Source organism: Rhinolophus hipposideros (genome assembly GCF_964194185.1).
Source record: "Rhinolophus hipposideros genome assembly, chromosome: 9".
NCBI lineage: Eukaryota > Metazoa > Chordata > Mammalia > Chiroptera > Rhinolophidae > Rhinolophus > Rhinolophus hipposideros.
Window position 1 is genome coordinate 17,726,086 of NC_138055.1, and position 18,572 is coordinate 17,744,657.

Genomic DNA, 18,572 nt, shown 5'->3' on the forward strand with positions numbered 1-18,572 from the left:
TGAGTAAGAAAGGCAGGAGGTGTACAACCATTTAGCAGAGATGAATCTCTCTGGGGTGGAATTTGAAAAGCACCTAAAGAAGGCTGGGGACGGGGGAAATCTTTCCCCTTCTAGCTATCTGAAATCCCATATGATTCATAACTCTTCAGGAAACCTTTAAATGACAATGAAAGTGTTTACTTGGGAACAACACCATTGTTTTTTTCTAATACTGGAGTTTGACTGTCGTATAGTAGCTGGAAGTCACTGAGGGATAAGCGAGGGAAACAGCTCAGAAAGACCTGGAGCTTGAGGGACTTGGCCAGAAAATGTAGAGTTGGGTTGGGGTGTAGAGGTAAGCACTCTCTAGGGAGGCCCTGGCTGCCGAGTGGAAGAGACCATCCAAAATGAAGGATCAAGGAACAATAACTTTACTTCTCAATGTTGCCAAGGGCCAACAATGAGTACCTGGCATATTTACTACCAAATAAGTTCACTACCTCATACCAAGCACCATAACAACGTGGGGTGGTGTTACATAATGAAAAAAAAAAAAGAAGGGAAGAAAAGAATGAAAGAAAGAGAGAAAGAAAGAGAGAAAGAAAGTCAAAGTACTTTAGGCAAAAGTGGAAAGGGGTATGATTTCCCACCCGGCCAATGACTGGAGGTCTTTGCTATGAGTTTCATAACATCTGTATACCCTAAATAGGTGTCAAAGAGGAAAAGGACAGAAAAAAATTAGCACAAACTTCAATTCATGTGACTTTGATTCCCACGTTGATGCCAGCGGAAAAAACAATACATAACTGCAAAATAACTTTTAAAAAAATTACATGACTAAGCAAAACTGACATTAACAAGCAGTTCTTCTTTTTTGTAAAGGACTCGAAACTTGCTAACATAATAGCAGCACTTTTCTCATGCCCATAGTACCATTTTCACATCCCACATTTTGCCAGTTTGGTATTTTCTTCCTTATTGCTTAAAAGATTATCAAATATTTTGAAAGGAGAAAAGTCCCTTAAAATGCATGTAGATTATGCTCTTAAAATTCTGATAGGACAAGGAACATTTAAAATATCAGAAATAATTAAATATGAAGTTTCTTGAGAGGGCAAGGAACTTAGGTTAATGTTCTATATCTTTTGTGGGGGGTACATGCTATATTTGTGTTAAAGGTAAAAAATTTTTTCATTCATTCAAGCAAACTAATTCATGTTATTTCATATTATTCTTGAGTTGTCTCAAACATTGTGCTCACATGTATCTTGTAAGAGGTTCCAAGAAAATAGAAAAAAATTTTTTTCCATAATAATATACATGCCTAGTATTACAGAAGGGACTTTGGGGACCCAGTGATTTTCAAATCTTTTTCTTTTTTAATCAGTGGATCTAGTTTCTATAATCAACTCTCACATGACATGTCAACCTATAAAACACATGACAGCCACCCTGGTGGGAGAGGGGACTGAGGATCCCAATACAATCTCGATCTAGTATTCATTTCAAAGAAACTTTTTTTGCTTCACTACTTTATCATCAGAGTCTAGCAGAAGACCAGACACATAATAGGGACTTGATAAATATTTGTTGAAAGACTATATTAGGCTGCCTCAGTCAGTATCAAATAGAGATCATCCCTTATAATACATATTTAAAAATTATAAAAATAAATAAATTATGTAATAATAGAAACTCGTGTATAGTACATTCTTTTTAATAATAGTAATTGGCCAGGTAATAGTTGGTCTTAAAATATGTTTGAGTTTTTGGCAAAGCAATGTGAATTCGTTTTCATTTGAGAAGTATATTTTGAGTTCAACCGTGTGCCATGCAAAGTGAACTGAAAAGATCAAGTGGCTGCTGTCCACTTTGCCTGGACACTCTTCTCTGGTCTTCATGTAACTGGCTCCTTCTCATCTTTCATTCCTCAGGCTTCAGCTAAAATGTCAGCTTCTTCGAGGCCTTTACTGACCCTTCTATCTAAAATAGCCCCTTTTCCCCTGTTGGTTACAGTTCATCACATGACCCTTCCTCCTTTCTCCACATACTCTATTGCAATCTACAGGTGTCGTGTTTATTGATTTGTTTGCCTGTTGAATGTGACATTTTCTTCCTCCCTTGGGGCAAGACCCCAAGGCCCAGCACAGTACGGTGGCTGGCCTATAGCCAGGAGTCAATGGATGTTTGTTCAATGAATGGATGAATAAATAAATGTGTGTAGAGCCCAAGACCACACAGGTGCCCATGATGAGCTTACAATTTAATAGGAATTTAAATATAGGTTGTGCTTGGAATGGCTGTGGATGGACTGGTTCTCCAGCCAGGGGAGGCAGTCAGTAGGAACACAAGACTTTAATATCAGTTACTATCAGTTACTTCCCTGCTTGAAATACCCCCACCCACTTCTTTCCCTCTATGGTACTTATCCTTACTTTCTCCTCAGCTGTAAATGACAACACTACCATTAATTTTATACCCATTAATAAAAGTCAATTTTGATGTCCATCAGTAAAAATCCCTTATCGCCATGAGAAGGGCTCACATGAGGCAAAGGGACACTATAGTATGAAGAGACTCATAGTGTGTGTTTGGGGAATGGGAGATAAGGGGTGGGATGACTCATTTTGAGCCAATGTAGTTTTATGAAATGGATTGAAACCCAGCTGGGAATATTTGGAGTTGGAGAGGGTCCAGCAGATGTCTGTCTGCATGAAAGACCCAGGAGCTGGCATATAATAGGGACTTATTTCAAAGGAATTACTTAGTTACTGGAGAAAGCCAGTTTTGAGTGTTGCATGTTATTTATCACTCAGATTTGAAGAGCTTGTGCGCCATGTCAAAATCAGGAACTGGACAAGTTAGTTGTTCTGTTAGAAAAGCTTTAGTGGGACCTGGTGGGGAAAGGGATGCCCTGCTGTCCTGTGTAATATGGGGATAGCACGATGGGAAGTTCCCTGTGAGATGGCACTGTAGGGTCCACTCACATCTTTCCACATTGCTTGGAGGCTGAGAGGATACAGCTGTGGGATTTGCAGGGGAGCTAAGATTCTTCCAGTCTCATGTAAAAGATAGAATCTAAGAAATACTGTTTGCTACTGTTAATGCCACTTTTTCATTTTACTTTCATTTTACCCCATGCCTCAGTCATAAAATATTTTGCCACGTTAAAAAGAATGAGGTAAGCCTGCATGCATTGATATAGAATATTTCCCAAGATATAGTATTAAGTGCAAAAAGATACAGAACACTGTAAATATTATGCTACCATCTATATTAAAGGAAATACTATACATGTATGTATGTACATATGCATAGAATATGTTTAGAAAGATACACAAGAACATTTATAGTGAATAATTCTGAGAAGGTCACTCAGTGTTGAAGTCAATGTGGGTGGGAGGCTTCTCATTCTTTGATTTTTTTGTACTGTTTGAATTTCTTTTCTGGCTGCATATACACAAGCATATATGTATTTACATGGGTGTATATATGTATATACTTATAGTTATAAACATATTTATAGTACATTATTATAAATATATTCTTTACAGTATATTTATTATACGTAACTTTTTAAAAACTATACATTGCAAGAAATAAAATTTAAACTCAAAATGACTAGTAAGTTAGTCTGAACTTTCTCATGTTGACTATTACTATCTATCCCAAATAAAAGGAAAAGAAGAACACATCATTTAGAATATGATATATAAATATTTCCGGTTTTCATATATAGTATATAAATTATACTAAGAAATTTTCTTATTGGATAGACCAGTTTCTTTCTCAGAAACAGAACACAACATTAGTGCGTAAGAGGTCTGGTTCTGATGTCAACAGCTTGGATCCAATCTTAGCTCTGTCACTTAGTAGTTATGTACCTTGGTAAATTACTTACCCTATTTAAGCTTCAATTTCATTGTCTTTAAAATGTGGGAGAATAATAGCTTCATGAAAATTGAATGAAGTAAAGCAGTTGAAGCCATGAGCTCACTGACTCAAAGTAAGCGCTTGATAAATGTTAGAAAGTGCATATGGTGACAAGGAAGGGCACACAACAGTGCAGACTCATGGAATAAAGTCAACATTTGTTTTCCTTTTTGAAAAATATGAACACCCAGTGACAGATAATAAAAAACATTTAGAGGAGCTCCATTGTGTAATTAGCAATCTAGTAACTTCCAGTTACTGGTTGAAGTTTAAATCTCCCAAGGATGGCAGATCATTGAGAGTTGAGTAGGGTGTGAATAAAATGGCAGGACTTCCTGGCCAGTCTAGGAAAGACTGTGTTTCCTCCTTCTGGAAGCTCTTACTATTAGTATTACACAAGCATACACTTTTCCTGGGTGTCACTTAACAAGGATGAAAGAACCATGTAGTGAAGAGAAAGAGAACAAAGAGTTCAAGCTTGACTCTAATGAGCTGGGTGACCTTAGGGCCACAGTATCCTCACTAGTAAAATAAGGACTCTGGCCTAGATGATCTCCGAGATTCTTCTGGATCTAACAATTCTGCAAAAATGCCAGGCCTGCTTAGCCCTTCTGGTCTCTACCAATTCTGTATCTTGCATTATTTCATTCTGATGAACTCAGATTAGAAGGTGACAAAGAGCTTTACAAAGCTGAACTAAAAATAACCTCTTCCCATAAATATTTTATCGGAAGCTAGAGAACTACTGTTTCCCTGAAATTAAGACCAGGTCTTATATTAATGTTTGCTCCAAAAGACACGTTAAGGATTATTTTTAGTGGATGTCTTATTTTTTCATGTACAATAATCGACATTTATTTAAATAGAGTCATGTCATCTTCTGGAACATCGTCATAAGTACTAAATGCGTCTGTCTGGCTGACGATCTTAACTTGGGCTTATTTTCGAGGTAGGTCTTATTTTCGGGCAAACACGGTAAGTAAAATAAAATAAATATACATAAAAATCAGCACTGACATCTGTTTTCTGAGAATTTTCATTTTATTATTTATTTTCTGAAGAGAGGTTTCCATTTTGAGGTGGGTAAACTCAATTAAAAATGGAAATCTTTAGTTTTTATAAAACAAACTCATTTTAATTACTAAAATGTACTAAGAATAAGAATCATCGTGCTTTATATCTCATATTGAAGTGATACAGTACTTTTACTAGGTATACTCATTTAGCTCATGTTTTCCAGCATTTTGTAGAAATGTTATACCTTATGCATAATAATGATAAAAATGCTTTACATTTGTGGAGTTGGCACTTCACAGTTTATCTAGAGTTTTTACAGTTTAATAACTTAAAACCAAAATTTATATCTGGTTAAGAATTCGATAATATACAATATAGCTCTTTTCTCTTGTCAAAGTGATAAATAGATATTTAGGTTAAAGTTTACTTTATAAAACAAATATTGCAAGTTGGTAAAAAAAAAAGTTAAATAGAAATGAAAAAGAGGGTGGCATGTTCTGAAATGCTTCTAACTTTTCTCATAATAGTGAGTTAGGCAACATTCAAAGAACTTCCTTATTTTAACTTTAAAATTGAAAACAACTTCTCTACATCAGTAATAAAGATTCTTTGTTTTTCACCAAGCAAGGAGTTCACTTCATTATTTGATATGCAACATGGTATTTGACATAAAGCAAGTTGCTTAACCAGGCTACTGAAATCATGATATAATGCCAAGTCATATTCTATAGAACTAAGCTTTTATTATGTATAATGTCAGGTTCTCATGCATAACACAATATGTCTATTTGGTTTAGGAAAGTGGAACAGAAAACAGCAGTAACAAATTTCGTTGTTTCAAAAACTGAAGAGACAAATTTGAATTTTAACACAAACTCATTTTAGATATTTTAATATCATTAATTTTTTAATAGATCAAATTGTTGTTTACATTGAACTGTCTCATTTGAGTAGACTGGGAAAATTCCATTTTGGCTCTTTCCTCCATTCTGGAAAATGATAATATAGAACAGTAAAACATTTGATTTTTTTCTGGAGTAGAAAGCTGAAATAAATCATTCATTTATTCATTCATTTATTCAACACTTTGTTGAGTACTGACTACATGTGAGACATTGTGCTACGCTTCATAGGAAAGAAAAAGAAGTATATAATTGAATACTTGCATACACACAATGATAACCAGTAATTGTTTGTAAACGATGGACCAGTCAAACTCCAAGCACAAACAAATGGATCCTTTAATAGAATTTTTGAAAAGATTGAGGAGTAGGGGCATTAGAGTTCTCAGGAAAGACTTTGCCCAGGAGAAAGAGCCTGACAAGATGGGTTGGATACATATAGGGGCAAATAAATGGAGAAAGCATGCCAGGGAGGAGAAGCAATATATAAATATACCCAGAAGATGATAAATACACCACAGAGCATAAAACTTTATAATTACTCAAAGGGTGGTCTGTGGACCAGTAACACTAGCATCCTATGGGAGAAATGTAGAAATGCAGAATCAGAATCTGATTCTACGTGTTCAAGGTCTTTGGGTGCTTTGTATATACAATGTAGTCTGAGAAGCTTTAACTAAGCCAATCCTTCATTTTTCAAGAGGAATCGGAACCAGACAGAGACTGGTTGGATGGCTTCCCCGATGATAATGCAAACCTCACTACCTAGAACTAAAATCTAGGTAGTCCTGGAAATAGTGAGTTTCCCCCCCCAATTCCACAATGTTTCCCTAAACAGGAGAGAGATCGTAAGTTGGATCTGATTGTGGAAGCATTTGAATGTCAAGTTAAGAAGCTCAGGCCTCATTCATTCATGAATTCAATAAACATTTGTTGAACCCCAATGTGGTAGCATTAGGGATACAGAGAAGAATAAAAAAGGTCCTGCCCTTAAGGAGCTCACAGTCTTCTGGGAAAGTAAATAACCAACAATTATAAATATCTTTGTGCAGTGAGTTTTAAAGGTTTATAATAGAGAAATTAACATGATGTATTCAGTTAAAATTTATTGAGCACCTACTACATGCAAAATGGTGGTGTTCATGGGTATTGGGGAGTGGGGAGAAACAGAGAGATGGATCAGGTAAGTCCGAGAGTAGGCAGTCAAGTAGGAATGAATAGGCTTTGGTCACCATGAGGTTGATGGAGGGTCAGAGAAAGAAACAACTCTGCATTAACACAAAGGTGGTAAGGAAAGGTAGAAATTGTATCACTGAGCCGAGAAATGGAGACGTTGGGAGAGTGAACCAGATTTTGGGGGTTTTATTTGTTTTACTTTTTAGGTAAGGGGAGAAACATGTTTGGTTTTAGACATTTAGATCTTGAGTGAATATCTACAAAGAATTCTCTAGTAAGGAGTTGGAGATTCAGAACTGGAGCTTAAGAGAAAAGCAGGGCTGAAGAAATCATTGATAAGATGTTTTGTCTTCCTAACAACCCATTTAAATCACTGGGAAGTGAATAGGATTGATTGTGCAGCTCCAAGTCGCCTGTTGGTGCTTAGTTACATTTTGTTTGTCTTTAAATAAAGCTCCAAAGCCTTTGGTTTCTCAGCTGCATGCAACACAAGCTGGCTTAGTGATCTCAATCGCAACCACATGTTCACTAATGCCACTTTATTTCCTTTTCCCGTTAGGGCAAAAAATGCCAATAACCAAATTGTGTTTTTTTTAGACTGCAGTTTCAAAGTCTTACCCTAGTACATTTTGTCTGTGGTGTTCACTTTTTAAAAGTATTGGCTAACTTCAGAAATCACATATATCCTATATCCTATATCTTATATCCTAGGATCCTATATCCTAAAAAAATTTGATCAACTGTAAAAGTGTTTATTATATTCAATGCATAGCTGGGTGGTTTAAATTTCTCTAAAGTTAATTGTGTAATTTAATTTTAACATGCAGGTTTAGGAGCTGCTATGTATACCTATTATGCTCTTGTTCTTTTTCTTTTCCCCCTCAATATTGACTATTCAATCTGCCAGCTTCTGTAAGTTTCTCTCTCTGGTACTTACTTATACCTGTGGCATCAACTTATCATCTAGTCGGGACTGAATGAATCTTGCTGGGGCAGACCTGGTGGATAGACTGAGCAGTAGATCTCTCCTACCTACCTGCCATGTGGGCTCAGTTCATATAACAGACTTTCCATGTTGGGGTCCTTTTCCAAAGGGACCCTTGTGATCACCCTTGTGCTGCAGGCAAATACATTCAGTTTATAGGGGAGACAACAGAGAGTGTACAGGAGAAAATTTAGAGTTATTAGAGTTATGGTTGATGGTATGGGCTTTGGAATAAGATAGACTAGGGCTCCAATCCAAGCTCTGTCATTTTTTAACCAAATAATTTTGGGCAAGCAACTTCTAAAAAAACACCCAACGAATTGACTTTTATTTAAAGTAATCTATGCACATGGTATAAAATTCAAACAGTTCAAAAGCTACAAAAAAATACGTCTCCCTACACTTCAGATCTGCAGACTATGGCAGACCAACCTCTCTTGTAAGTTTCTTGTACAAACGTTCAGAATTTCCTTGTATCTGCAAGCATGCTGTAATACAAATGCTAGAAGTGGAATTTTTGTCAGGGGTATGTGGATGTAACATTTTGTATGTAAATACTGCTTAATGGCAAGTAAAAAGATAGCACAGTGGATGAGAGTGACAATCTCCCTACCTGCCACTTCTTAAAAGTGTTACCAATGGGGTAGATGAAAATGACATCTTGATGTGACTTATTTAAATGTTTTTGAAATATAGCACAAAAAACATAAATGTGCGGTTCAATGAATTATCAAAGAAGCAAACACGAAATAAAATATCAGAGCATTGCAAGAGCTTTCCTCATACTTCCTCGTAATCACTACCCCCTTCCTTCTTTCTAAAAATTAAAATCTTGTTCAGTTTTGCCTACTTTTGAACTTATATACATGGATTCATACATAATACGCATTCTTTGGTGTCTGGCTTCTTTTGTTCAATAAGATGTTTGTGAGATTTCTCCAGGTTGTTGTGTACAACTAGTTCTTTCATTTGCATTGTTATATAGATTTCCGTTATGTAGATACATTGCAATTTATGTATCCATTCTACTGTTGACAGACATTTGGGTTTTTTATAGTTTGTTATCTTTATGAATAATGCTATATAAATATTCTTGTACACGTCTCTTAGGGTACATAGGCACGCATTTCTTTTAGGTCGATACCCGGGAGTATGGCACTGCCATAGCCATATCCAATCAGCGTAGCCTCTTTGAGGATGAAAGACCACGTGGAAAGAGAGGCCAGCCAACTTAGTCAACGTGCTAGCTGAATACAGCTGCATGAGGAACCCCAAGCAAGACCAGAAAAAGAATTGCCCAGCCAAGCCAAATGATTGTGATAAACAATAATTATTGTGGGTTTTAGTCCCTACATTTGGAAGCAGTTTCTTACACAGCAATCAATAACTGACATAGAAATTGGTATCGGATGTGGGGTACATAGAAACTTAAATTGATGTGCCATTGACTTGAGGCCAATTAGTGAGTAGAGGCTGGAAAAATGAAGATCCTGTAAGTGAGAGCTGGAGGAATGGTAGGAAAAAAAAAAAAAGTTAGGGAAGGCTAGAAAGGCAGTGAGGAAACATTGCAGGCTAGAAGAAGAGTGCACTGTGGTAAATAGTGGAACAGTGGGCAAAAATGTTGCTTGTGGTAACTTGAAATATAGATAACCTATCTAATGAACTTGCAGAGCTGACTGAGATATTTCCAGACAGAATATTGAAAGGGGCATTTGGCTCCTTAAAGCTGAGTATGATAAAATATAGGAAGAGAGAAAGGCACTTAAAAAAATTCAGTTGTTAAGAAGAATTTGGTGGAAATAGAGAGAGCTCAGCCTTCCTGGGTGAGAAAATACAACTGTTTCTTATCTCAAGCTTCTCTAGCTGGCAAGAATCTCACAGTAAGAAATGGCTTCAGTGTAAAGGTAAAACCAATGGTATGGCTGTAAGATCCTTTGTTAAAATCTCAGAAAAATTTAAAGTAGCGGCTATTAGACTCTCTTAGGTGGCTAAAAATGGTTCTAAGAATGTTTCCCCCCCCTCTTTCCAGCTCCCCCCCACACTCTGGTTCAGGCCGTTGTTTCTCAGTCTAGTTGTGTAGGACACAGCTCCCTGGCCCATGCTGGTGTTATGAGCCTTGCGCTCTCCCCCACCCCAGCCAGTCGTCAGGCCAGCTCACAGCAGCTCATCATGGTAGCCCAGCTCCAGGGAGAGCTGTGTTCACAATCTTAGCTGTAGAGGGCACAGCCACTGGCCCACGTGGGAATGAACCAGTGACCTCATCGGTAGGAGCATGGTACACCAACCATCTGAGCCACTGGGTCCACCTGGTTCTAAAGAATCTTAAAGGAATTGTTCCACATCAGTCTGACACTTCCAGAGAGGTCTGTTCCTAAAAGAATTATGAATGTGGCTTTTGAGGCATGGAATAAACCTGAGTAATATTCTTTGGAAATTGACAAAGTTTTTAAAAGATTTATATTGGTGAAGGCACTGCCAGTTTAGACTAAGAGAGACAGAGACAATGAATTACAAATGAAAAGAGACTTGTGAGTTCCCAATATATTAGGGGCAGAAAGCAGGTGAAAAATCCACTAATTTGCAAACAGAGCCATTTGTTTTGGAAAAGGAAGAATTTCTCATGATGAAGCCAAGAGTTTAAGGGATAGCTAAAGGCCTCATAAAACAATGGAGAGAGAACAACCACTCCCAGGGAGCAGAACTGGTCATAATCAAGGAGCATTTCCTATTCTCAGAGTAGGGAACCTTGGTAACATGTGCCTAGCAGAATTTCACACCTTCTATAGATTAGTCCCCGCTAGATGCCTTCCATTCTTCCTTTAATTGAGTGGGAGTATCTACCGTAGTTTTGCTATTCCTGTCGCACCATTGTAGATTGAATATATGAAAACCATCATATTGTACCCAGACTTGATGCAAATTGCAAGAAATACCGATTTCAAAATTAATGCCATGGTTAGATGAAACTTTTGGGATGGGGGAGTCTATTTTATATGTTGGAGGTATGTGAATTATTGAGACCAGAGGATAGACTGAGTAACACAGTTGTTACAAATGATAGCTCCCTGTCAATCAATCATTCTTCCAAGTAGTCATGGTCTGTGTACTCTCCTCGTACATTGACTGTGGGCTTGACTGTAATTTCTTTTGGCCATGGGGACACCAGCAAACATGAGGGAAACAAAGCCTTATTAACCTTGCACATTGAGGTTTGCCCTCTTGGAACACTGCCATAACCAGGTGACAAAGGTCATCTTGATAATGAAAGCCCTCATGGAGAGGGCCAGCTACACCAGCCAACCCACCAACTGAATGTAGTTGCATAAATAAGCTTAGGCAAGATGAGCAAAGGAAAAGCCCAACAACCCACATAGCCATAAAAGTAATAAATTGTTTCAAGTCCCTGAGTGTGAAGTAGTTTGTTGCACAGCAGTAAAAATAATTGAACCAGGCTGGACCGGTGGCTCAAGTGGTTGGAGCGCCTAACGCAGAGGTCACTGGTTCGATTCCCACATGGGCCAGTGAGCTGCGCCCTCTACAGCTAAGGTTGTGAACAACAGCTCTCCCTGGAGCTGGGCTGCCGTGAGCAGCCGGAGGTTGGTCTAAACTGCGGTCAGTGGGCTGCTGTGAGCTGCCGCTAGGTACTGAGTGCTGCCATGAGCTACTGTGTGCCAGCATCAGCGGCTGTCAGCTGGGGAGAGCTGTCGTGAGCTGCTGTGAGCGGCCGACCTACGACTGGTGACCCACTGCCTCAACTGGGGAAGTGCAAGGCTCATAACACCAGCACGGGCCAGGGAGCTGTGTCCTACACAACTAGACTGAGAAACAATGGCTTGAAATGGAACGGGGGGTGGGGAGGTGGAAGAAAGGGTGAAAAAAATAATTAAACTCTCCCATTACTGTAATGAGATTTAGAAGGAAATAAAGTAATGAGAGGGCAGCTCTCACTTTGGCTATAATAACCGTGATAAAGAGACAGCCAGTCTTGCCCTTGGCAAAAGGAGGAAAGTAGAGGGAAGGGGTTGGGTTGGTAAAGAGGATAGACTGCAAAAGATCTGAAACCACAGACCTTGGGTTACTGTGGCTTATGTCCTCCCTATTGAATGAGGACCTGAGGTATAGTCCTGCTCTCAGGAACAATGGGGACCATGATAGCAACCATAGTTTAGGAGGAGCTATTAATACTGTAGTTAATGCCAACCATATCCACTCCAAGGGGACAAATACTAGTATTAGAAAATATCTTTAGCTCGCTTCGGCAGCACGTATACTAGAAAATATCTATAGTGAGTACCTATTGTGTCCTCAGCCCAGCTTTTATAAACTTCCCCCTTCCTGCACTCTTATCCATGTATATGGTACCTGCAAAAGCAAATATGATCCTCTAGTGGGTACTGTTTCCATAGTCACAATAAACTGGTCCAAATGTGAGCATCTGATTCCAAATAATTTAGTGTGTGGGTGTGGGGAGAGTGGGAGCAAATTGAAGGGATAGTTCTGAAACAAGAGTGGCTATGAGCTATGGTCATAAGCTGAGGACAATTATGGATGGGTGTTAGGTACATTGGGGTTCACTGAAACTAGTTTCTCAATAGAGTATTTTGAAATTGTGCATTAAAATCACTATTTTGAATTTTTTCACAATGAAACGTTTCTTTAAATAGTTAAATTGTTAATTTTTATTTCATGCATACGCACATTTACTTTTCAAGATTAATTTTTAAAAATAAATAAATATTCTCATCCCTAGGTGGCAGGACCATCCTCAGAGGTAATAAAACCCTTGTCATAAAAATTTAACACCCTAGGGGTGGCCGATTAGCTCAGTTGGTTAGAGGGTGGTGCTAATAACACCAAGGTTGCTGGTTCAATCCCCACATGGGCCACTGTGAGCTGCGCTCTCCTTAAAAAAAAAAAATAGCACCCTAAAACATGCTCCATCTTTAACATAAAGGGAAAGAAAAAAAAAAACCCTACATGTATAATCTGGAATAAAAGGACTTAGCATGGTGTAAAAGAGTAATTCTTAAACTTTCTGGGTCATAGGCAGATCCTTTGAGAATTTGATGGAAGTTCTGGACTGTCTCTCTGGGGGGAAAAATGCATGTGTACACAGACATAAGATTCTGGAAACAATTTCTGTAAGTTAGTAGGCTCCCAGAAGTCTACCTATGGATTTGTATGATGCCAGGGTAAGAACCCGTAGTCTCAAAACAACCCAAAATATCCAGGAATAACTAACCGAAGAAGTACAAGACCTTTGCACTGAAAACTACAAAACTTTGTTGAAAAAATTAAATACGACCTTAATAAATGGAAAGACATTCCCTGTTCACAGACTGGAAGACTTAATATTGTTAAGATGGCAATACTCCTCAAATTAATCTACAGATTCAATGCAATCCCTATCAAAATTCCAAGTGTGTGGTTTTGTGTGTTTTTTTTGCTTTTGCAGAAATGAATGAGCTGATCCTAAAATTCATATGGAAATGAAAGGGACCTCAGAATAGCCAAGACAATCTTGAGAAAGAAGAACTAAGCTGGAGAACTCACCCTTCCTGATTTCAAAACCTACTACAAAGCTACATGACAGTGTGGTACTGCCATAAGGATAGATATATACATCGTGGATTAGAAATGAGAGTCCAGAAATAAATCTGTACATCTATGGTCAACTGATTTTTGACAAGGGTGACAAGACCGTTTAATGGAGAAAGAACAATTTCAACAAATGATGTTGGGACAACTGGATATCCACATGCAAAAGAATGACTTTGGAGTCCTATCTCATACAATATACAAAAACCAACTACCATGTTTCCCAGAAAATAAGACCTAACTGGAAAATAAGCCCTAGCATGATTTTTCAGGATGGCACCCCCTGAACATAAGCCCTAATGCATTTTTTGGAGTAAAAGTTAATATAAAATCTGGTCTTATTTTCGGGGAAACACGGTAAAAATGCATCAAATACCTAAATGTAAAAGCTAAATCTACAAGACTTGTGGAAGAAAATATAGGTGTGCATCTTCATGAGCTTGGATTGGGCAATAGTTTCTTAGATATGACATCACAAGCCCAAGATACAAAAGAAAATATAAATTGGACGTCATCAAAATTAAAAACTTTTGTAGATCAAAAGACATAAAGTGAAAAGACAACTCACAGAATTGAAGAGAGTATTTGTAAATCATGTATCTCATAAGGGTCTAACATCCAGAATATATAAAAAAACAAATAACTCAACAATAAAAAGATAAATAACTCAATTAAAAATGGGCAAGGATTTGAATAGACATTTCATTAAAGAAGATATACATATAGCAAATAAGCACATGAAAAAATGCTCAACATCATTAGGCACCAGGAACATCTAAGTCGAAACCACAATGTGACAGCACTCCATACCAAGATGGCCATAATTTAAACAGTGAAAAATAGTGTTGGCAAGGATGTGGAGACATAACAACCCTCAAACACTGCTTGTGCAAATATAAAGTGGTGGAAAACAGTTCCACCAAACAATGCAGCCACTGTGAAAAAGTTTGGTAGTTCCTCAAAAAGTTAAAGACAGTTACCATAAGACCCAGCAATCACACTCCTAGGTATATATACCCAAGAGAATTGAAAACACGTATTCCCACAAAAACTTGTACACAAATGTCCATAGCATCATCATTCAAATAGCCAAAAAGTGGAACAACCCAAATGTCCATCAACTGATGAATGGATAAACAAACATTGTATATACACACAATAGAATATTATTCAGCCATAAAAAAGAATGAAGCTCTGACACATGCTGTGTGGATAAACCTTAAAAACATCAAGCTAGTAAAATAAGCCAGACACAGACTGATAAATATGGTACTATTACCCTTATATGAAATGTCTAGAATAGGCAAATTTATAGTGACAGAAAGATTAGAGGTTACCAGAGGCTAGGGAAGTGAGGAGGGGGAGCTATTGCGTAATGGGTATGGAGTTTCTGTTTGGGGTGTTGAAAATGTTCTGGCATTAGGCAGTGGTAATAGTTGCCAACCTCGCAAATATACTAAAAACCACTGAAATATACAGTTAAAAAATGTGAATTATATTGTATGTGCATCATATTTCAATTAAGAAAGAAACCCCTAAGCCCTAAGAGAAATTCTGCTCTGTTACCAAAGTACACGTTATTGAAAGAAAACATTTGAAATGCAATGCATATCTTGATTTGTGAAAATCACATACCTAGTTATGATTTTCAAATGCTTCTTAGGTTAAAATACAATTATAAATATACAGTAAGATAAGCCCTTTCTGAAGCTTATATTTATTACACATACAGTTATACTTATATTTTGTAGGTTTCTGCTTCATGGAATAAAATGTGAGCAAGAGAAGTGAGCAGCATCTACTAGACAACGGGTCACACAGAACTGTTAGGTTTCAAATTTGGAAACTGCAGCAAATTCTTGAGGCATGGACAAGTGTTTGAAAATCAGTTTGCCAAATGTATAGAAGATTTGGTAAATGGCTCAATTACAGAAGGCATCATAATCTAGTTACTCCAGGTGTGGAAGCCAAATGATAAGGGTTCTGTCCTGGTTCTGTAGCTTAGCTTGTTTCTACTTCTTCATCTGTAATGGAGATGGTTGACATTGAGATTCCTTCTAGTTTCAAAATTCTGAATTTACTTGATCTTATTGTGACTTTATAGTCAAAGGTGTTTTGAAATTGTTTTCCTTGCTTGGACTGCATTAAAACATTCACATTAAACAATTTAGTAAATTATTATTGAACCATATAATTTGAAAAGAATTAAATTGTCCGCTCAACTTTTAATAAATTGTACCAATTGATCTCGGTCTACTGAGAATTTGTTTGAAGCAATACCACCACCTGGTGGCTTCTTTTCAACGATGTCGACTTTCTTGTATGTGATACGTTTGGCCTCTCCTTTCTAATAAAGGCCAGTAGTTCAGAAATGCCTATTTTAGGAAACAAGATGAAAAATATTGCATGCTATATGTTAAAGTTAATCAATGTTTATACAATTGGCTGTAGAAACTTATTTTACAATTCAACAAATTCTCTCATTAAATATTTGTCTAATGTCCAAGTACAAGAATAAAATAGTGAACAAAATAAACAAAAATACTTGCATTCATAAATGTTACATTCTAATGAGAGGAAGTAGATAATAAATAATAAGCATAATAAGTAAATAAATTATAACATGTTTAGTGGGAAGTTGTTATTAAAAAATCAGGATAAGAGGGATGTTGGGTAGTTTACAATTTTCCCCCCCTTTTTTCTGCCTCCCCCCCCACACTCCCACTCTGGTTCAAGCCGTTGTTTCTCAGTCTAGTTGTGTAGGACACAGCTCCCTGGCCCATGCTGGTGTTATGAGCCTTGTAGTCCCGGTTGTAGGTCGGCAAAGCGGCTCACCTCGGCTCAGTTCCAGGGAGAGCTGTTGTTCACAATCTTGGCTGTAGAGGGCACAGCTTACTGATCCATGTGGGAATCGAACCAGCAACCTCCGTGTTAGGAGCGCGGCACTTCAACCACCTGAGCCACCAGGCTGGCCCCCATAATTTTTAAACAGAATGATATTTGAGTAAAGACCAGAGAGAGGTGAGGTCAATTCTTCAGACATGCTTGTCTGAAGAATAAAATTCCTTAGACTTACAATCTAAATGTTTGGCTTTAATTCCAGCATGCTGCTATACATAATTCTGCTTCTTCAATTATTTCTTTTTTAGGAAACAAGAACTGTAATACCACGTCAATATTAATAGGAATGACTACATTTTGAAAAATAATGTTGCCCAAAAGATAAGGTACCTCTCCTGCAGAGTAATGGATATCTTTAGTTAGTATCAGAAAAAAATACATGAAATGGTAGTTTTGTTAACTTATTTTTCACCACCTTAATGTGACATTTACACATTGAAAATTGTGTTCCTATGAAAGAACTACTCAAGTCTTAGGAATTGAGAATTGAGAGAAGGGAGAAGGTGAAGGTAGGATGTACTCACTAACAAAAGATTAGCTAAATTTCTCTAGGCTGTTTATGGTTTTATTTATAAATTTGTCTCAACACTTTTTGAAGCCATATTCATTTTCTGTCTTAAACACCCTTGGGTTAATAAGTGCCTCTAAATGGTAGCAACTGAGAGTAGAGACTGTTCATTTCATCGCTGTAGCATAGGCCTTGAACATAGTAAATGTTACTAAGAAAGTTATGTTACTTGTCCAAAACCTACTTTAGAAAATAATTTTAAAGAGTAACATCTTATTCTAATATTTTGAGATTTTTCTTTAGACCCAAGTTTTCTGTGAATGGAAAAAAGGGATTTTGTTTTTTGTTTTCTTTTTGATGCATCCAGGAAATCAGGTCAGACAAAGCAAAGGAGTAAAAGGCTAAATTTTGAAAAATAAAGTTCTTTATGAAATTGCCTAAAGAGTTTTTTTTTATCACTCTATTGTTTCCATAGTGACTTGCAATTAGGTGCTTCATACACATTATGAAATGCTGAAATGCTATCTAATAGGATTAACAATGTTTTTCAATTTGTATATCGCACTTCAGTTTACACAGCATCCTCACGTATCTATTATTTGCTTATTTGGTTCAGAATATACAGTATGAATATAAACTTTAAAGCATGTCTTTCCTTTTAGTTCTCATTTAAGGGGAATCTATTTTCAGGGAACCTTGTGCATTATACTGGAAACATAAATCTGACATGGACATAAGTGTTTTTTAATTAAATTTATTGGGGTGACAATGGTTAGCAAAATTACATAGGTTTCAAGTGTACGTTTCTATAATACATCATCTATGTATCACACGCGTGCTCACCACCCAGAGTCAGTTCTCCTTCCATCACCATATATTTGACCTTCCCTTTCTCTCTTATATTACCCCCTCCCCCCGGACATGGACATAAATTTGAAGAAGCAATGGCCAAGATGTGCCAAGTGGTAGCAGCTAATCTTGGCTAAGAGAGGGATTGAAGGAAGATGAATAGGTGAGAAAAGGCAGTGGAATCAGAGCACACAGAGGTCCAATAGTTGAAAAAGGCAATGCTTAGGAAACACAGCCTTTAAAAAGTCCAGGTGTTTAGGTGAAAAGTTGCTCAACTCTCCCCTTCTCAAACAACAAAACAAATGACACCAACACCACTCCCCCTCCCCCCCCAACTTTTTCTTGCAAGAAAAATTTCTGTGAACCTATGATTTGGGAGCGGGAAGGGGAGATGAGAACAAAAGGCAAATCTAGTTCATGCTTATGCAACTGGAGAGGTCTGAAAATGAAGTAAAAACCAAAACAGACAGTCCATAAACTTCTGTTGAATGGATGAACATCTCTATTATAGATAAAAATATAATATGCAAAGATCATATGTGGAAGGTGACCCAAGCAAGCATTCACAATGGTTACTTCTCGGAAGAACTGCGGGATTAGGGGCGAGGGATAGGTTTCCTTTTCTGAGTATTGACGAATTTTCAAGACACGCATGCTCAACCTTTAGAGAAAAAAAAAAATTCTAGGAGAATCCCTTCCTCCCCCCGACTTCACTGTCAAGACC

General features: G+C 37.4%; 1 protein-coding gene across 1 annotated transcript in view; it reads right to left on the reverse strand.

Annotated features, from left to right (window-relative positions):
* The window catches only part of SPIC (Spi-C transcription factor), a gene marked incomplete at both ends in the record, with an annotated part of 49,440 nt that extends 30,938 nt beyond the window's left edge, over window positions 1-18,502 (reverse strand). Inside the window, one exon of the mRNA XM_081058916.1 lies at window positions 18,425-18,502. Coding sequence (XP_080915042.1) covers window positions 18,425-18,502 — 78 coding nt within the window. The remainder of the gene's footprint in view (window positions 1-18,424) is intronic.
* Between the last annotated feature and the right edge of the window lie 70 nt (window positions 18,503-18,572).